This window comes from Alosa sapidissima, chromosome 11 (genome assembly GCF_018492685.1).
Source record: "Alosa sapidissima isolate fAloSap1 chromosome 11, fAloSap1.pri, whole genome shotgun sequence".
Lineage (NCBI taxonomy): Eukaryota > Metazoa > Chordata > Actinopteri > Clupeiformes > Clupeidae > Alosa > Alosa sapidissima.
The window spans coordinates 1,371,544-1,393,205 of NC_055967.1; the positions used below are offsets into that span (position 1 = coordinate 1,371,544).

The window sequence follows — 21,662 nt, forward strand, 5'->3', positions numbered from 1 at the left end:
GACTCCGAACCATCACTGGCTTTGAAAGAAAGTCCCCTCCTATGATGAATGTGAGTAAAGCCCTCCCTGATAAACTTAATGCGTTTTATGCTCGCTTTGACATGAAAAACACAGACTATCTTGCACTAGCTGCAGCATGTGAAGCAAATGAGGATGCACCTTTCTGTGTCTCTGAGGTCGATGTGAGCAATGCCTTTAGGAGGGTTAATTGTAGAAAAGCTGCTGGACCGGATGGAATTTCTAACAGGGTTTTGAAATCCTGCGCTGCTCAGTTAGCTCCTGTGTTCACTTATATCTTTAACACATCATTGGCTCAAGAGACAGTTCCTACTTGCCTCAAGCAGTCTGTTATTGTTCCAGTACCGAAAAACAAGTCCATCATGTCTGAATGAGCCCTGACGCCAAGATTGAAGAAATTAGTGCTTCTATCCACCGAATTCATCGGATATAGGAGGAACAGGATGAGATTCTGAGAATGCAGTGAAAGAAGGAAAGGTAACCTAACATGCCTTTTAGCCCAGTTGACGTATTGGCTGCAATATGCAAAATATAGCTGTAGCGAACAGGCACAAAAGTAGCCTCCCGTAATACTCCCATTTTATTCAAAGGTATAACGCTACTGACAACTCCAGGCTTCCATGCATGCTTGTTTTCTTTACACCGAATACAAGCTGAAGTGCAAAACGAAAGTAGGCCTAACGTTTGCCTACTGCCCCCATCAATGCAGATAATAAAAAATTATACATCCTTGATAGCCTATGTTGGGTTTTGTGGAAGAGAAAATGGACTGTTTTAGTAGTAGTATTAGGCAGTATGCAGTCAGATAGGTCACCATGGGCATATTTGGATTAGCTACAGATGGATTCACAAATAAAAAAAATTAGCCTACATTTGGCAGGATACTTGATATACAGGCTAAATGCAAATATGGCAATGTATTATATTATTTTACATTAACAAAATGTAGGAAAATAGAACAGACTGAAAATAAAGTCTTAAAATCCTGTTTCCATTCTTAATATTCGCAATTGGTGCACTGGCATGTTTAACTGTTAGCTAGAGTGTAATGTTAGATTATGTATAAGTTAAGTACAGAACTGACTGTGCGCCCAAATTTTTGTCTGTGCTCCTACATTTTTTAACTTGGGTGCACAAGTGCTCCTGGAAAAAAATGTTAGTGTAGAGCCCTGCTCCCTGCCTCCTTCGACCCCCTCCAATTTGCTTACAGAGCCAACAGGTCTACAGAGGATGCCATCTCAAACCTCATGCACACCACCTTAACTCACCTGGAGGAGGTGAATGGGAATTATGTGAGGATGCTGTTCATTGACTTTAGTTCAGCATTCAACACAATAGTACCTCTCACCTTGGTCCCAAAGATGAAGGCCTTAGGACTAAACACCACCCTGTGTCACTGGATATTTGACTTTCTCACCAACCGTTCACAAGTGGTTAAAGTGGGGGGTCTGACATCTGACTCATTAACCATCAGCACTGGTGCTCCCCAAGGCTGTGTTTTGAGTCCACTGCTGTACAACATCTACACACATGACTGCAAAGCCAACAGTAGTCATACCTCCATCATCAAGTTTGCAGATGACACAGTGATCTTGGGCCTGATTAATAACAACAATGAACGGCTCTACTTGGATCAGGTTGATGAGGTGGCACAGTGGTGTCAATCTAACAGCTTGACACTGAATATCAATAAAACCAAGGAAATGGTAGTGGATTACAGAAGGCAGATTACAGACCTTGTGGTTGTTCGTGTCAACTGCAGTTTGTGCCATTTCTGCCGAGAATATGGTGCGCGATTTGTGCGTGATTCATGCAGGAAACCGTCCAAACTTAACTGATACCCACTGTAACTTTATAAAATGATTGTGTCCCTCTTTGCCCCCTACACAATGTCATTCAACACTTACAGGCTTTATCTCGTGCATGAGATGCCCACTGCCAATGTTGTAAGCCACTGACTTACTGAAAAGAAACCTTCATTCCAATCCTTAACAACACCAAATAACTTTTCCTGTTTCCTCTTTTCGCACGCACGCTATTTGTTTATCCAGCACCGGCTTTGCAAATAACGGTGTCCACAGACTGACGGTAGAGAAAGTTGCATGATTTTATGAAAGTATGATGTATTGCGACATCAGATGCAAGTCAAATTTGTAGTTAGCACAGTGCCACTGACAACTGTGTTTTTTTAACCAGAAAATACAATATTCTTTCTGCTCTCAGATTGCTGATGCTGATTTTGGCATTTGTAGCAAGGATGTATGTTTTGCTTCTTCAATTATTCAAAGATGCAGAAAAATATAAAAAATGCAAGGAAGGTCAAACAAACTCAAAAGTGCATGACAAGCTCAGACTCTTGTATGTCAATGAAATAAAAATGAGAAACAACATGAAACGTGTGTCTTACCCCTTGTGCAACAAAAACCTCATAAACACAGCAGATCCCAATGACTGTGATCCCTTGTTCCTTGCAAAGAGTAGCAGCAGCAACCAGGATGACTGTGACTGCAATGGGCGTCCACACTTGTCAAAAAAGAGAAAGGGTTTAGATACATTAGGACAAAGTGGATTTTTTTTTTCTTCAATAGTGGTCAAGTAAATTCAAGCACAACTTTAATTTTCTATTGAGTAATAAGGGATTCATCAACGAGTCAACTATTAAAATCACTAGTCGGTGTTGTAGTCAATAGTCAACTAGTCGTAAAGAAAAATGGCTAAAAGCTTAAGCTTGTGAGACCTAAGCAAAAGTGTGATTCCTGCCGGTAACTTTTGTGAGGCTTGGTCTGAGGATCATGTACGTAAAGTTCAAGTTCAAGTAGTTCGTCATCATGTACTCATAAAAGGAATTATAAGTAATGAAATTGTAGTGCCCAAGAGCCAGATCAACTTTAAAAGAATAAATTAAAAGTACCATATTTTCAAATATAAGTCGCATCAGTCAAAAAATGTAACCAGTATATAACCATATATATATATATATATCATATCTTAAATTACATATTTTCCTATGCATAGTATCTGCATATTGTGTGTACTTTTGACATGACAATTCATTAGTATTCATTCTAATTTATTGTATTGTGTAAATGCTGTTTGTAATGACCACAATGAAATACACAATGTTTCTGGGAGCCCTAAAGAAAGGCAGTGGTGTTACATCCTTTATTATTTGACTGCAGCTATCAGAAGTGATGTAAAACAAGAAAAAAAGTACTTTATCCACAGTTTGAAGTTTTTTTGGGATTTAGAATGTAGCTCAGTCATATTTCTTCGGCAGTGAGGGGGTAAGTATTCCAGAATTCAGTGGTAGTTAGAGTTAAGCTTATTAGAGTTATTACCGTATTTTCCGGACTATAAATCGCTACGGAGTATAAGTCGCATTAGTCATGAACAGGAAAAAAACATATATAAGTCGCACCGGACTTTAAGTCGTATTTATTTAGAAATGTATTGTATTGTAAACGTATTACTATATGTAACTGGACTATTGAGGCCAAAAAGATTAATGTTAATGAAGAGGAAGGAGTGAATGCAGCCATGGAGGGCCGGAAGGTAGACCTAATTGTAAAGCAAAAGATTCACTAAAAGAAAAGGCCATGTGGTACACCAAAATGTGGAGAATACAATGCAATCAAGCATTTTTGGCGATGTGGAGTCACAAGCTTGCAGCAGATTAAAATGTTCACGAGAGAAAAATACGCGGTTTTAAAAGGACGTGACCGAAGCTGAGGCAAGCCAGGGATAGGCCTATAGGCCTGACGGTAATTGTAAAGCAATTTACAAAAGATTCACTGAACAAAAATGCTGATGTGGTACATGAAAATGTATCTAAAAATGTGGAGAATGCAATGCAATCAAGCATTTTGGGCAATATGGAGAGACAAGCCGGCAGCAGATTAAATGCTCAGGAGAGAGAGAAAGATGCGGTTTTAAAAGGACGTGCAGACCGAAGCTGCAGCAAGCAGGTGATATTTAGAAATTTATTTCACAAAATCCAAGACCAAGAACAGACAGAACTGGACTGGACACAGAGGGCAAAAATATTGAGAATTCGACAGGGAATGTTAATGAAGACGAAGGAGTAAATAGTGGCAAGAGGCAAGCCAAAGGCGGCCAACTAGGACCCGACGCTAATTGTAAAGCAATTTACAAAAGATTCATCACATTCACAACACATTTAAAACCAGGGCCTAAATTTCAGCGCGGGATTGCGGGTATTGCGGGTATTGCGCATGAGTTATTAAGTATTGCACATAATAATAAAAGTGCCGCAACTCCAGCTATCATAATGCGAGAAATTCCCACACATTTTACAGCGCTGTCTGATAACGTTAATCTGATAATGGAGCGGCCTGAATGCGGGACTATTGACTGGACGGACCAAAGTGTGACTTATAGTCTGTAAAGTATGGTAATTGATTTTTGTCTGTGGCAAATATTTTGTGTTATCTTCTATTCTGAGATTCCACCAACGCACGGCCATCCCAATTACACACATACAGTTCAAAATGGACCTGTAGGTATGGTAGTGCTAATGTATTTGCCCAAGGAATTCTTTATTTTCAACACACTTACCGATGGAGTGATCTGGGCTCCTAGATTTAGTGTAGGCTAAAAATGCTGCCAACAGAAATATGGACGACAACAGTTCAGCTCTACCAACCACACCGGTTACCTAAAAAGTAAAGTAAAATATAACGTAAGTATAAACATAAGTGTAAACATAGTAAAGTATGTAAAGCACAGTATAATTGTAAACATAAGCCCTGTCTCATCCAATATGTTTGCATAAAGTGACTCCATAGCAACCAATTTCCTTTTTTAGAAAAGTTTAGAAAACAAATATCTTATAAAAACAAACTTCAAACCTACTTGAGTATTTTAATTTACAATAAAAAGAAATCAGAGGACAAACTGTATTCTGATGAAACAAAAATCAATTTATGATCTGAATCAAATTACCTTTTCAATAATCAAATCGAATCATGAGGCCTGTAAAGATTTTTCAGGAACTTTTTTCCCTTTTTTGTAAACTACATAGCAGTACAAAATAGAAAGTATATTTTTGGGGGGCATTTTTGCCTTCATATGATAGGACAATGAACAGACTGACAGGAAACGAGTGGAAGAGAGATGGGGAGGGATAAGGAACTCAAACCCAGGTCGCCATGGACACTTGGACCTGAATGTGGCACGGATGCTGTAGGTCATAATCTCTGCCTCAATATTTTATCTATAATATATTACATTTTCAGTCCTGTAGCACCTGATCCACCTGAACATTTAAGCTCCTGGAGTTTGGGGCATGTCCTATGATATGATAAAAATGCAAAAGTTAGACCTATGCTTTTAAACTGCCTACAGGGTGGCATACAATTGTCAGTTGACATTTCTCTTTTTATTTTTCCTGAGGGGATGGTAAAAAAACGGTTTTGTAAGCTTATACATACTTGGTACTATGTTCACATTCCGGCGAAGCACAGCTACTTGGGCAAAATGATTTGCAGGCAGCACCTAAAAAGCTCAGGTGTTACTTCTTCAAACCCCAAAAAGCACTGATTTCCCTGAATGAAAACATAGTTCCAAGTATGAATATTCCGACGAAATGGCTGTGTCTCATTTGACATTGTTATGTATGAAAATGTTGGAATTCTTGTCACTATTGGGAGGTGTAGGCTAATGAAGCCGGTCACTTCAAGGCACTTGTGCTAAGCTAGGCTAGCGGTGGGTGCGTCAGACCGAATAACTACAGGCACGGAGAGAAGGGTATGTATCGACTTATCAAACTCGGGAATACGGTGAATGTGCTAAAGTCCCAAAAAGTCGCTAAATTTAAGGGCTTATGGCTTTAACAATCAATAAATAACCATTCAAATTTGTTTCAGCATAAACCCTCTCTCATGGACTACACATGTGCAAAGTTTCAAGATTGTTAGTGCTCCACATTCAAGACCACTTGAGAACAAAAATGGGACTTTTTCCAATTGCTAATTTTTTTATTCAAATAGCATTTTCAGCAATGTCTAGGTAGTGTCTATTCATAATTGAAAAGGCATCTCAACAATGAAATAAGATATGAGGCTGGAATTTTCAAGCCTGAGAAAGTCATAAGATCTGGAGGAATGTTGAAGAAAAAGACCATAGTGTCGATTCCTTGCCTGGAAGCCAGCCCAAATTTACCCCGCCCACAACATTTTTCAGGAAATTCGGTCTAGAGTCTCTCCATTGAGAAGCAGGCTGGGTGGGCTACAATGATTGACTAAGCACTGTTGCTCATCTGTCTTTCAAAATAAAGTTTGATTAACAACAAAGTTGTGTATTTGGTTGATTTATCTTCATTATAACTTAATACAGTGTCGCTTTAAAAACGTGTATCATTGTTAAAACAATCAGGCATAAACTGCCAATCAATGTGACAGGAAGATAAAGAACAGTTAACATTAATTGACTGGTTTAAAACAAGAATTAGGAGACACATGGGGAGGGGGACTGCCTCCCTTGCTCTTATTGTTGATCCGAGAGCAGTGGATTCTTGCAAATTGCATTTGTGCCTGAGCAACCTGATTTTTTCCCCCGTAAATTATTTAACTAGTGTACCATCGTCAGGCCATCATTGCCGTTTTAGAAAATATGATGAAGTTATTTTTTAGACAAGTAAACTACTGCAGCTTTAAACTATCAACTATGTCTGTAAAACTAAGAGAAAGAATGCAGTTAACAAAAAAAGAATGATGTGATTTAAAACTGAAAAGAAATGCTGAAGGAGAAATAAAATATATATAGTGTTTCCCTTAGTACTCACAGCCTCTGTGTGGATGGGGTGCACAGCAAATAGTGAAGCGGCCCACAGACTGGACATTCCGTCAAGGAAGAGACGGCAGACCCGCATGAAGAGAATGCACACTACAGCATGAAGCACCACATTTAATAAGTGGTAAGAGGCAGCATTTAACTCACTGAACACATAGTTCAGTCGAAATGTCAACACAGTTAGTGGTCTGTATGATTTATGGCTCCTCTCCTGCAAAAAACAAAATTAATATACATTTAATTTATTCACCAAATACAACACCTATACCTATTAGGCATTCAGTGTGTTTGAAATAATTAAAGGTACCCTATGCAGTATATATTTTACGACACTCCTCACTCGGTCGGCCTTCCGTTTCCTCTTTCCCTGTTCCTCTGACAACAGTTTATTCCGTTTTTGTTTTTTTTGCGGGCTCTGCCATGACGAATGTCTGAGAAACTCCATCGCTACCTTGTTCTAGCCGGTACCTTGCGTGTATGTGTATGGTGCTGTAAAGTAATCTGTTACAGCTAGGGGGAAGCAAGGCGGCCACCATTCAACCTGGAAAAAGTCATATAACCATGCCAATGACTCCCAAGCTGTTAAGTTAAGGTAAATTAAGCTAAAAAAAAACCCTCTTAGCTCTCCTTTAAAAGGTGCCATGTGTAAGAATTGAGGTTAAAATATCCAAAAAATGAGCTACACGCATGAAAAGAATAAGAAGAAATAAGGGCGATGGTGTCATTAAAAAAATGACAAGGTATAGTGCTGCAGAGATATCAACCTGAATTAGCATGCTAAATTACTAGCCACAGCCCGACAGGTGTCATAATACCAGTTTCGGCCATGGGAGGCGGTATGCGGGCAACATAACCGCCAGCCAAAATGCAATACACTTGTCTTGGTTATTACTCTAGGGTAGACCAACTCGCTTTCTGGAGGTATACTGCCCCCATCTTTTATGGAATGTGGAGTATGAATTGATTTTTTGGAGGACATTACACATGGCACCTTTAATTCAATAATATTTCCCATCTTTACTAAGGTAATATAAAGTTTTGTGTGAAAGGAATTAAAGGCCTTTCTCATATAGACACCTGTCCCAAATACAAGCCGGTGTAGTTCAGCTATTTTGGAAAATACGGGCGGGCTATTGTTTGAAGTTTTACGGTACTCCAGTGAAGGTCTGACAGCACCAGTTGGTTTGCATGCACACTCTACGAAGGGTCTAGTCACATTGTGGGCTCTCTTCGAGGAATATCCTATGTAGGGCGGTGTGTCTACACGCCAGGTCTCTCTCATGCTATCAGAGAACCAGGGTTATGCAAATAACTTAAAGTTTTCTCTTCCGCTTTGGGGGCGGAACCACAATTATGACTAGATGTCGAAAATATCGAATGACACAAATCGGCTAAAAGGGGCTGTTATTGACATGTCAATAACTCAAGAATCGCTTAATCGTAAAAGGGTGAAATTTAGAGTGCTTATTCTTAGTCCCATATTTCCTCCCTTGATTGTAACTTTTTTCACATGTTGAATCGATCAAATACTTCAACAGTTCAACCATTTCCCTGGCTCTCTGTATGGAATCTTTATATTTCAGGATCCGTATGGAATATCTGAAAAAATAAAAAATCCTCAGATTCCTTGGGGCAACAATGGTATAACAACGTTCAGGTAGCAGAAGTTAATGCATTTTTAGGTGTGAGGGTCACTATGCTTTGCATTGTGCCCACATTACCACCTCGAACATGTATGAACTTCTATTACCCAGATGTCATTCGCCTTGTTCACCCGGCAGCCAAAAACGAGACACACTTGCCATCACACTTCTGTCCAGCAGATGGTGGCAATGCACTCCATTTGCAAACTGCCAAAAACTCACTGAAGAAGGTTACTCTGGCAGGCCATAGATATATATATATAATGGCTATATGTCTCGTCCGCGCTGCTTGCCAATGGAGCTCGACGTCCGCACCTCGCGGCCATCTTGCCACAGTCAGCTAGCTAACTCAACATTGTGTTTCAATTGTGCACTGTAATGACCTGGTAGTGACCTGAAGGTGTCATTGTTATAGCCTGGGGGCATTGTTCTGCCTTTAGTAGAAGAAGAGCCATCAGGTACCACAGAGCCCACCAGATAGCTTGTCTGTGACAAGATGGCCGCCGGTGATGCCGTTGGAGACTCCGCCATGAGACATCTAGCCATTCTATATATATCTATGTGGCAGGCCAGCGAACCCTTCTTTTTCTGTGAGCTTTTTGTTTTTGGTAGTTTGCAAACAGAGTGAATTACCACCATCTGCTGGACTGAAGTGTGATGGCAAGTATACCCTGTAGCCTCGTTCTGGCCGCCGGGTGAATAAGACAAATATGCATCATTCCTTAATTGGGATGTGAGTACTGGTTTTCACCTCATTCTGCATGGACCTGCATTTAGAATACCCATTTTGTAGCGGTAACAAACCTTTTTTTTCCTTCAACACTGTTGGTAAGTTTGATATAAATATTCTCACTTTATGAAGCTAGCAGTTCAGTTTTACATTATTATTAATTTGTGTTTAATTATAGTAATTTCACATGAAATAACACCTAGGGTTGCAAAGGGGCGGAACATTTCCGTTACATTTCCGTAGCCTTTCCATGGGAAGTTAAGCTGGGGAATTTTGGAAATATTCCAAATTGGAAACTTTCATGGAATTAAAGGAAATTATGGGAATTATTGGGAATTTAAGGGAATTAATTGGGAATTTGGGGTAATTCATACAAACTCAGTGTTTCCCATACATTGACTAATCTGTGGTGGGGCGCCACAAAATAAAAATCGGCCGCCACAGATTAATATTCTATGTTTAATTGAATTTAATTTAAATTAAATATGAGGTCAAATCCTTGCATTGCCATTGAGCTGCGCTTTTTACGCACGCAGCCTTTCGTTGCCCCGGCCGCTCTCTCTCGTAGCCCGCTGCCACTCCTCTGCATGTGCATTTAACAAAATATTCACGATTGTTGTTGCCACATAGAAGTTGCCACATAGAAGCATTGCATATAAAGACGTCTGGCTAAATTGCTATTAAATCCGCTTAGCATTGTGACCATGCTGCGCAAATTTGTTCAAAACTGCAGCATTGAAGTGAACTCTGCTAAGGTCTTATCACAACATAGTAGGCTACAATGAAGAGACTAAACTAAGTTTGGATGTCGAATTTAGCATGCTTAGCCTACTTACAGCTGCTTGTCAATTTCGTTGAAGGGGTCATTTTATTGACACTGACACTGAATGTTTGCAAAATCCCGATGTAAATGGAAAAGTGTTTTCCAAAATTCAAAAGTGCTTGTCCCAAGGAGAAGTACAAACCTTTATTTTAACTATGTACTAGAAAACGTTATGAATTGCATCCACACATCAGCAGCCTTTCAACTGTGTTACAAGTCAGCTGATGTCGTTGACATTTGTCCATTGGGAGCTTGCTATGGCTAGCTTTTGTCCTAGCTGGGCATCGGACATCCTTCCATCTATCCGTGAGCGGTGCAGCACTTCACTGTCTGGTCGAGGGGATCTCTCGGGACAGCTGGACCTAGGCTAGCTACTCTGCGAAAGATCTGCCGTGGCCGCCGAGCTGTTGCTGACCTGCGAGCTGCCTTGCCAACAGTAGACTAACGTTAACTGTGAAGAGCTGCAATCTCACGGAGCAACAAACGGTCGCTGTTAAGTGCACCGAATTGCGGATCTACACGATCGCCCAGTACTTTGGACTGTGCTTCCAGTCATCTCCAGACTGCAGTCTACAAGGCCTAGCTTCTAACGTTAACGTTATCTCCAGACTGCCAGTGAATTCACCGGGTTGGTCAGTTGCTAAAGAACTTTGTTGGCATTGCATCGGTTGTGAAGACACAGCACACAGAATTTTCAGCTGGTTTGGAATTTGGGCTAATTTTAACATCACTTTTCCCCCTTTTTAAATATATTTTCTTTTTTTATTTGTTTTGTTGTCTGTCTTGGTGTCACAGGTACACTGGCGACTACGCCGCTCCATCCGGTATTTTTTTTTTGTATTTGTTATTTTTTAAATGTATTTGTCATGTCTTGATGTCATGGGTACGCTGGCGACTACGCCCTCCATCCGGCATCTTTTGTCTTGTTGTTATGTGTCTTGTTTGTGGAGCGCTTTGGCTTGCACTATGTGCATGTTAAATGCGCTTTAAAAATAAATCTGACTTGACTTGACTTGACAATTGCAAGGGTTCCCTCAAACACAGTGACAGGCACTCAATTAGACCTAGACACTACCAAGACGATCTTACCCCCGTTGTCCAAGTCAGCTACCGCCACAAATTGAATCCAATTCTGTGGGAAACACTGAAACTGTTTCATACCGTAAAACTTCAAATAATAGCCGCATCCCAAATAGACGCCTGTCTTTTTTAAACGCCTGGTGTGGCTACAGGTTTGGGTTAAAGGCCGGTCTCAAATAGAGGCCTGGTCTGTTTTTAGTTTCGGGTTGTCTTTAATCTTCTAAAACCCGTCAGATCGTCTGTTTAAAGCCCAATTCACACCAAAGATTCGCAATGAGACAAAACCGTTGCAGAAAGGAGTTGCAGCAGTGTGAATTAGCCTAGATGTTGCACGTCATTGCAAGCCGTCGCAAAGCATTCACCATGTCTAGTCACAGTTGCACTGTTGCATCAAGTTACTGGTTTATAGAATGTTGCAGCTCATCTCGTCGCGAATCTTTGGTGTGAATTATGCTTTAGCCAGACTTCGGTGGGGAAAAGCTAGAGTTCCAAATTGTACAACTTTGTCATCGTTCATTTCATCCCTTTTGTTTCAAATTTGCGGATAGGCCGATGGTAAGCTTGTTTATGCTGACAACAAACCAAAAGGGTTTGCGAATGTTATTCTTTATTCTAAATGCGTACTGCCATGGCGATAAAGAGAAAGAAGTAGGCTATGATTTGAAATGTAAGCTGACTTGTCAAATTTGCCAAATAAAATAAGGGAGAAACGATGTGGTTCATGCTCTCTCATGCTGTTTCATTTGTGTCGAAAAGGAGGGAGAATGAAACATTACGCACGTTCCACTTTTGCATAAATAATTACTGAACGGTTTTGGTCAGGGCTTATAATGCAATGTATGACAGATATAGGCTAGGTTGCTAGTGACAAAATATGAGCTTTCATTGTGATACAATCTCTTTGTAAAATATAGCTGCAAGCAGCAATGCGGGGGCCTAGCAGTGCGCTATAGCAGGAATGGCGTTGCCATGGCATGAGCAAGCACTCACAGCAAGTTTGATGGCAATTGGATAAAGAACGGCTGAGAAATAAGCTCATTTACTTTGTTACAGTGCCCCTAGAGGCCAAAATACACCAATGTCCTTGTGTGTCCTCACAATCAGGTAACAGGTCCTTATACCAAGTTTGGACTTTGTACACCAAAGCGTTGCTGAGATACAAGCTCACTTTCTTTATTACAGCACCCTTAGAGGTCAAATGAGACCACTTTCCTTGCATGTCCTCACAATCAGCTAATATGTCCATGTATCAAGTTTGGACTTCATACAACGAAGCGTTGCTGAGATATGAGCCCACTTCTTGTATTACAGCGCCCCCTATAGAGGCCAAATGATGCCAATTTCCTACTGTGTCCTCACAATGAGGTACCAACTCCCTGTACCAAGTTTGGACTTCATACATCAAAGCGTTGCTAAGATAGGAGCTTACTTCCAGTATTGCAGCGCCCCCTATAGAGGTCAAATGATTCCAATTTCCTAGTGCGTCATCATAATCAGGTAACAGGTCCTTATACCAAGTTTGGACTTTTTACTCCGAAGCGTTGCTGAGATACAAGCTCACTTCCTGTATTACAGCGCCCCCTATAGAGGCCACATGATGCCAATTTCGTAGTGCGTCCTCACAATCAGATACCAAGTCCCTGTACCAAGTTTGGACTTCATACATTAAAGCATAGCCGAGATGTTAGCCCACTTCCTGTAAGGCGGCATTGTCGCCATGTGTGTTTGGCTGTCACAGGCAAATAAACTTGAAATTAAAAAACCTGACAAGTATCGTTTGTGCGGCTCGGTCTGAAGATCATCTCCGCCAAGTTTTGTGAAAATCGGATGAAATTTGTAACCGCTGAAACTTTTCGTAGTGTTTGGACCAAATCCAATATGGCGGAGGTCCAATATGGTGGAAAGTGATGGGATAGGGGTCGATGAACTCGGGATGTTCCAAGGATTAAGACGCTACCTCAATTGTGAAAATCAGACAAAAGAGTCAAGGATCACGTGCATGAACGCATGTCCAGCATTGAACTGGTGGTGGCGCTAGAGTGTTCAATGTATATGCATAAAAATTGCTGTGAGTGATTGGGACAGTGTCCTGACTAATGGTATCGAGTTTTGTTATGTTAACTCAAAGAGTCACGGAGATGTTAGTCCACTTCCTGTTTGGCGGCTTCATCACCATATTTGATTGGCTGTCACGGGCAAACAAAAATGAAATTGAAAAATCTGACAAGTATCGTTTGTGCGGCTCGGGCTGAAGACCATCTCCGCCAAGTTCTGTGAAAATCGGATGAAATTTGTAACCGCTGAAACTTTTCGTAGAGTTTGGACTAAATCCAATATGGCGGAGGTCCAATATGGCGGAAAGTGACGTAATAGGAGTCATTGAACTTAGGTCAGTCCAGGGATTCCAACAGTGCCTGATTTGTGAAAATCGGATGCACCGTTCAATGGTCACATGCGTTAATGCAATCCAGTTTTGACCCATTGGTGGCGCTAGAGTGTTGGGCATAGAGTTCTGTAAATTGGTGAGAGTGATCATGGGACAGTGCTGAATCAGTGTACCAAATTTCATAACTTTAGACCCAGCGATTCAATTTTCGGCCAGATTTTGACCTGTTGGTGGCTCTAGATGGCTGGGTTTAGAGCTCTGTAAATAAGTGTGAGTGGTCAGTGGAGTGTCCCGAAACTTTCTGCCAAAAAATCGGAACTTTTTAGCCAGGCATTCTATGGGCTGCCATAGACTCCAATGGCAGACTAATAATAATAGGAAAAGCTAGTAACTCAATGGGTGCCTTCGCAGCTTCGCTGCTTGGCCCCCAATTATTACCCAGTGATGTCTAGTAGTCCTCAGTGAGAGCAACAGCGGGTGCACGTTGTAAAGTTGTCGCCTTTGCATTCCTCTCCTTTTCATTCAAGTCTGTATTCTTCTTGTGATGGTGCGTCTTGAGGGAATCTCATAACTGCCGTCATTTGTTGCGATTCTTAGAATGTTTTGAACACCGACGTCCTCTACAACACTAGTTGGCCTGCAGTCTGTAGCTATGCACTTCGCTATGACATTAAATTTTGTTAGCTTCTCTTGCCTTTGTTTATCTATACTTCTCCCACACGCTGCATCTAATAGTCTGCTGAAGCCTCGCGCCACTGTTTGTTTCGTTGAATGATTGGCTGGTATCAACTGTGTGCTTTTGCATTTAGGTGATATTTCAGACTCAAAGCAATCTGGTGATAAGAAAAGAGCAACAGACTTTTACAGTAATAAAATAAATAATTAAAAACTGCGTTAATACGAGATAAAGTATTTGTCGGCGTTAATTGATTACTGAGTTAACGTGATAATAATGAGTTAACTTGCCCAGCCCTAATTCCCATATATTCCCATGGAAAGTTTCCAACTTTGAAAATTCCTGGAATTTTGCAACCCTAATAATACCAACCAAAATAGCACAGGCTCATTGACAATACGATTTAATTGCATTACCTCTGACATTGGTGTCCCCCAGAAGTCATTTCGGAAGAGGTTTTGGAGCGGCGTTGCAGGTCGAAGGTCTTTGTTATCCAGTATGGCAGACACATCATCAAAAACAAAACCACAAAATAAGCTGTTCCAGTAACAAAGTATCACCAGCCCAGTCAGAAGGCATATCTCCCTCCACGACATTGCAGACATGGCAAAGCCTTCACAAAGGACTAAAGATGTACAAAAAGAAGAGAGATGGCACATTAATTCACTCAGTCATTATATTCACTACACTCTGGGTTCAGAGTAAAGACAACAAAGGTCCTATACACACAAGGTCACTAAGGATGTAACAATACACCATGGCACACAATTCATTGATAGTTTACACCGGCACAATGATCATTATTCAACCAGGTTCATGAGTTGTCAAGTTGTCAAATTAATATTGTGCACCCACAGGCATATTGATGAAAAACTAGGTGTGGTCAGGTGCACAATCACAAATTGCTGTTTTAATACCAATAAAAAAATATAGCTGCAAGCAGCAATGAGGGGGCCAAGCAGTTGAGCAGGAGTTGGGATTGGACTGGACTGGACTTGACTATGTTCTGTTAGATTGGATTGGATTGGACTTGATTGGATTGGATTGGACCGGACTGGATTCGAAGGTCACCAAATTTATTGTGTGTCCTCAAGATGTACTCCTAAGACCACATACCAAGTTTAGTTTAAATCGGTAAAAGTGGCGATAATTATAGCGCCCCTAGTTGTGCTGTCTTAATATGGGGTCATGACTCCACATACCAAGTTTAGTTTCAATCAGTGAAAGTGTTAATAAATATAGCGCCCCTAGTGGTCAAAGCACACCAAATTAATTGTGCATCCTCAGGAGGTAGTCCCAGTGCTAATCATACCGCCCCTAGTGGTCAAACGTCATCAAATATATTGTGGGTCCTTAGGATGTGTTCACGAATCAACGTACCAAGTTTGGTGTCAATATGAGAAAGTCTTCCTAATTATAGCGCCCCTAGTGGTCAAAGTACACCAAATGTATTGTGCATCCTCAGGATCGGGTCCCGAGTCCATATACCAAGTTTGGTTTTGATACGTAAAGGCGTTACAGGAAATTAGCTCATATCTCAGTATCTCTAACGCCCCCCTAGTGGTTGAAGGTCACCAAATGTATTGTGTGCCCTCAGGATTGGGTCCCAAGTCCATATACCAAGTTTGGTTTCCATATGTGAAAGCATTGCTGAGATATGAGCCTACTTCCTGTCATTATAGCACCCCCCTAGTGGTCAAAAGACTCCAAATGTATTGTGCGTCCTCAGGATGGGGTCTCAAGCCCGTGTACCAAGTTTGGTTTAGATATGTGTAAGCATTGCTGAGATATGAGCCTACTTCCTGTGATTATAGCGCCACACAGTGGTCAAAATTTACCAAATTTCTTGAGCCTCCTCCTAATTGGGTCCTAAGCCCATGTAACAAGTTTGGTTTTGATACATGAAAGCATTGCTGAGATATCCCGTCACTTCCTGTTTGGTGGCTTCGCTGCCAATTTTGATTGGCTGTTACGGGCGAACGGTTTTAGGTTTGAAGACAAAAAGGGATACCTTTTCTGAGGCTTGGAATGAAGATTATGTGTGTCAAGTTTGGTGTCAATCAGACAAACGTTGTGACCTGTGAAAACTTTTAGGTGTTTTTGATTAAATCCAATATGGTGGCCGGATCAATTATGTTGATGTCACAAATTCACATCTCTCTGACTTAGGACCTCCCACAGTATTAACAATCACCATTAGTAAGTTTTAATTCCAAACACAACACCCGTTACAGGTCAAAAGGTAATTTTGCTAATTATAGCGACACCTATAGGTCAAAAGTCATTATATTTATTGAGCCTCCTCCTCATTTGGTCCTGACCCCATGTACTGAGTTTGGTTTTGATACGTGAAAGCTTTTCTGAGATATCACTTCACTTCCTTTTGATTGTCTGTTACGGGCGAACGGTTTTAGATTTGAAGACAAAAAGGGATAACTTTTTTGAGGCTGGGACTGAAGATTATGTGTGTCAAGTTTGGTGTCAATTGGACAAACTTTGTGACCTGTGAAAACTTTTAGGTGTTTTTGATTAAATCCAATATGGCGGAAAATCCATCATGGCGGAAAATGACATCATAGGGTGCGTTGAACTCGGCTTGGTCCAAGGATTCCAACGATACCTCATATTTGACAATCGGGCCAACGGGTCAAAAGTTACCTGCATGAACGCACGTCCAACTTTGGCCTGTTGGTGGCGCTAGGTGTGCTCGAGGTGCGACTTGAAACTTGGTGAAATTAATCATGGGACTGTGCCTAATTAGTTTGCCAAATTTCACAACTTTTCACCAGTCGCCATAGACTCCCATGCCAGAGGAATAATAATAAGAAAACTAACAAACACAATGGGTGCCTTCGCAGCTTCGCTGCTTGGCCCCCAATAATAACACCACTAACCAAGAAAAACCTGGTTATCAGAAGAAAGAAAAACCTGTCTTATCACAACATAGTACATAGGGGAGACTAAATTAAGTTAAGTTATGCAATCAAGCCATATCTCTAAGCTAACGTTAAAATACTGTTTGGATGTCAACTTAAAATGCTTAGTTGCTTAGGACTTACATGCTTAGGACTCTTCTCATCCTAACAATGGATTATTCCTACCGCTGAAATCAAGAAGACGCCTATGTAGTCACAAAGCCAGAACTGAGAGACTCAGGAGAAGTTTTTATCCCCAGGCCATCAGAACTCTGAACTCACACTATACTGACTTTGCACTCATTCACTCCTCAGCACTCATGACCCCCCCCCCCCCCCCCACACACACACACACACCTACATGACTTTTAGCACTTTTACATTTCTCTCCCTATGCTACAGACCTTTTATTTATGTTCTTATTTCATCACACGTCAAAACACACACACATATCTGACTTTCTCCAACTTTTGCACATCTCCATAGAACTTTTTATTTATTATTTTTGATTTCTCCTCCATCTATCTACCCATGTCCTTGATTGCCTAGCCTTTCTGCCCCCCCCCCCCATCCCCAACACACACACACAAAATACACACACTTACATCATCACTGTCATCACCTCACATAAATACAGCACACTGCTTGCTACAGTAAGCCTCCTCTACATACTTGCTGCACACTGCACCCCCCCCCCCCCCCTACATACACAGCACATTGTCTTCAGGATCTTCTCCAACACACATCCTCTACATACTTACAGCACACTGCCCCCACCTACCCACACACACATACACAGCACACTACCCTCTCCCCACATACACAGCACACTATCCCATCTCCCCTGTCATCCCCCCCAACACACACACCAAGACCCATGGCAGTTGGGTTAGCCCCTTGAGCCGTGGATCTGCCCAAGGTTTCTTCCTTGGTAAGGGAGTTTTTCCTTGCCCCTGTTGCTCTTGGGTGCTCCTTGTTGGTGCCCCCCCAATCCCAATCCTCCCCCACCTTTCTTATGCAGCCCTTGCCACTTAATCTACTAAACCCCTCTTCTACTGCACTCCCCCCCCCCCCCCCCCATAAATGCACAAATAGGCTGACACCAGACATAATTTCACTGCATTTCTTACTTCCAGTAAGTATATGCATGTGACAATAAACTTCCTTGTATCCTTGTACAGCTGCTTGTCAATTTCGACTAGGTTACTCGTGCAAGGCCAAGACTCAAAAGTGCTTGTCCCAAGGAGAAATACGAACCTTTATTTTAACTACGTAGAAAACATTATGAATTGCATTCACACATATCAGCAGCCTTACAACTGTGTTAAAACTGCAAGGGTTCCCTCATGAACATCTTAAAATGACAGGCACTCAATTTAGATCTCCACACTACCAAGACAATCTTAAAGTGACAGTAACTCAACTTAAACCTACCCACAACAAATTGAATCCAATGCTGTGGGAAACACTGCTAAGGGGACACAGGTTTTATTTAAGGAGGCATGATGAGAGCAGGATGATAATTATTACATGTTTACAAAGCTGGAAGTTCAACAAATATACTGTGATTGAAGTAGTTAAATAAAAATGTCATTCATATATCAATTCATGCACCACCTAATGTCATCATAACATAAGCTCTGCCCCCAGGAAAGAACAGTTTAGGCCTAATTTATCCAAAATTGTGTCGGTCATAGAATGGCCCTTACAAAAATTAAATGTTTAAGGCAAATTTGCAGCAAACTTGTGGGTGATTTGAGGGAAACAAATGAGTTCACTAGAAAATATCGCCAGATGTTTGTCAGTGTTGGCCGCTAGAGGCAAATGTGTTCACCAGTGATTTGCCATCACACTTAGCCAATAATGGCAAACTTCCAGTGAACTTCTGGTGACAAACCTAATTTGCATAATGACATTGCTGCAAATTTGCTGCAACATTACCAAAATCGCAATTATATTATTTTCCACTATGTTAACATTCTTGTTATTTTTTTTATTTTTTTTTACTTTGATGGCGGGTCTCTTTCATGGGGGATAAGGGGTTAATCTGTAACAGTCTCAGTATTTAATTGTTTGCCATCACTGATCATAATACTAACTTATTTCCACCATTTTCATGCTTTATCATCACTAAATTCTCCCTGATCTACATTCCGGACTTCTGGAAAAAATTTCCAAAATGGTGCATTATGAAGAATAAAATTAATATTATGGAGCTTCATAGTCAAAAGTTTTATTTCATTAAAAGAAAGAACAAATATGTATCTTTATCTGGTATAAATCCCATTAGTGCCCACATGTCATTTGGGGGTCCAAATATGGGGTTCCAAAAGAGTCAGCTCTGCCGGAGAGGGTTTTTGGACCCCAATAAAACCCCCACCAGTGGTACCATACCGTTCAAATTCATTTTGGCAAGAGCAAGGTTCCCACATATAACAAATAATCCTGATTAGAATAAATATGATCATTAATTGTGGTGCTAGGGCCACCCAAAAAGTGAAAAATCACACATGCTGTCAACATTTTTTAGGTCTTTGGTGACCCACCTCTCATCCAAACAGTAAGGTTGATTCTGCCTGCAGAATTGTGTAGTACAAACTACAATAAACTAACACACCAATTTTCAGACTATTATAAGAGAAGTTATGGGCCTCCAAATATGCCAAAAGATTAAATGCGAAATCCCAATGTGTCAATTAGGGCCGTGGCACCCAAAATTCAAATGGACGCCACAGGCAAACCGTTTGAGATACTGATCTGAAACTTCAGATGCCCTCGTTTGGTAAGATAGGGCATATTTTCACAGCTTTTCAGCAAAATCTGAGAGGTACCATGTACATGATACCCCGATATTAGCTGTTTTCACATGGAATGACCCTATTGCGTTCCATGAGGGAAAATGAGAGAAAAAAGGCACTGCTTTTCGGCGAACGTGTTTAGGTATGAGCAGGCAGGCTACTACGACGCACAGAGCTCAACCATCAAGGATGCGATCAAAAACTGTTCAGCGGTCCACTTTCAAATGTATTTATTATCAAATTAAGTATGTTTAAAAGGCCAGATTAGATACCCTGACTGATGCCCCCCTTCCCCTATTTCTTGCAGAAATAAGCCACTATTAAAAACAGGAAAATACAAATAAATTTGGATACGTGAATGCACACCTTGGTCCTGACCTCCACACGCCACAGCAGTACAGTTTTTGCTCCTACTGCTACTGATGGCTGCTGTGGAAAAGGTCTATTGTGTGGAAAAGGTCCATTGATGGACATTGACAGAACAGTGACAAACAAAAAAGTTTGCCAGAAGAAAGATCGTTTAGCAACTTTTCTTTTCAAGCAGTGAACATTTTTGCTTTATTTTCCATTTATTGCCAGGTTGTTTTGAGTGCATGTTCAGAATCAATGGGTTTCCTTGCTCTGCAATGTTGCTTAGAAGATAGATAGATAGATAGATAGATAGATAGATACTTTATTGATCCCCAAGGGGAAAATCAAATTTAGTGGTGTTATAGCAGTGATCATTAACTGCTTAATAATAACAGGCTGGTAGCCTATACCAGTTCTTAGAAATCAAATGCAGTTACCAATAATGCCACTCATATTTATATTCTGTCTCATATCGGCGTACTACTGCCCCTGTTACATTATCCATGCTCGTGATTTAATCAAGTTGTATCACTGAGCAAGACTACTTCGCTTGTTATTTATTTTGCCCCACCAGGCTTTCTGTGACACTGGTAGCGTAGTAATCACACAACAAAGTGGACCAACTGTGAACTAACTCTGTGTTTCAAAACAAAGCGTAAGTTAACCATAACCATGTTTCAGATCGTATCATAACGTTAAACTTACATTTGCTGGATAACGTTATCCGTCTCCCAAGTTCCTGTGTGTGGTCACTGTAATGTGAGGGTAGATCAGCAACCAAACATATATGGTAGATTAAAGCTGCGGGTTATTGCTATAAGAAAGTCAGAGTCAATCAATATAATATTGCATTGATGGTTACCTTGAATAGCACGTTAGCTATCCCAGTATTAGCGTACGAGCAATAACATTACTGCGGTCATCAGAAAACTACTGCACTTGCCTATTCATACCAACGAAACTGCGAAAACATGAATATGAATCCACTTGCAAAAGGGAGAAAATGTAGCAGCTTGAAACTATGCTCCTACTTATAAGAATAATTCTGTGCTGTGCTGTGCTGTGTGCTGTCCGGTATATAAGACCTCAACTGCAGGGACTACTTCCGGTGTCGTTTTGCCACCGAAAGCAAGTTCATTTCAAAATAAGAGTCATTCTACCGTCGCATTCTACAGTTGGCATCTAGTCATAATCGTGGTTACCGTGGCTGAAACGCCCCCATGGGGGAAAATATTTTGTCATAGGCTACTCCAAGTTTATTTATATAGCACAATTTAAAACAACCTGTGGTTGACCAAAGTCCTCAAAAAAAAAAAAAAAAAAAAAAAAAAATAGATAATAGATAATAGAAGACAAAATGAATAAAGACGCAAACAGGAAAATAAAACTAAAATAATAGGGAGAGCCGGGACGATTGAAACACCGGACGAAT

At 40.8% G+C, this 21,662-nt stretch overlaps 1 protein-coding gene across 2 annotated transcripts in view; it reads right to left on the reverse strand.

The window, feature by feature from the left end:
- The window catches only part of tmtc3 (transmembrane O-mannosyltransferase targeting cadherins 3), a 72,524-nt gene extending 51,180 nt beyond the window's left edge, over positions 1–21,344 (reverse strand). Inside the window, exons 1-6 of one of the 2 annotated variants that reach the window (XM_042108748.1) lie at positions 21,093–21,344; positions 20,936–20,982; positions 14,583–14,791; positions 6,821–7,039; positions 4,594–4,693; positions 2,426–2,541 (exon numbers count right to left, since the gene is read on the reverse strand). In XM_042108748.1, the coding sequence (XP_041964682.1) occupies positions 2,426–2,541; positions 4,594–4,693; positions 6,821–7,039; positions 14,583–14,771 (624 nt within the window). In that variant the 5' untranslated portion in view covers positions 14,772–14,791; positions 20,936–20,982; positions 21,093–21,344. Of the gene's footprint in view, positions 1–2,425; positions 2,542–4,593; positions 4,694–6,820; positions 7,040–8,887; positions 9,014–14,582; positions 14,792–20,935; positions 20,983–21,092 lie in introns of those variants that run through there. The other variant, XM_042108749.1, reaches the window with a different exon arrangement.
- Positions 21,345–21,662: the final 318 nt, after the last annotated feature.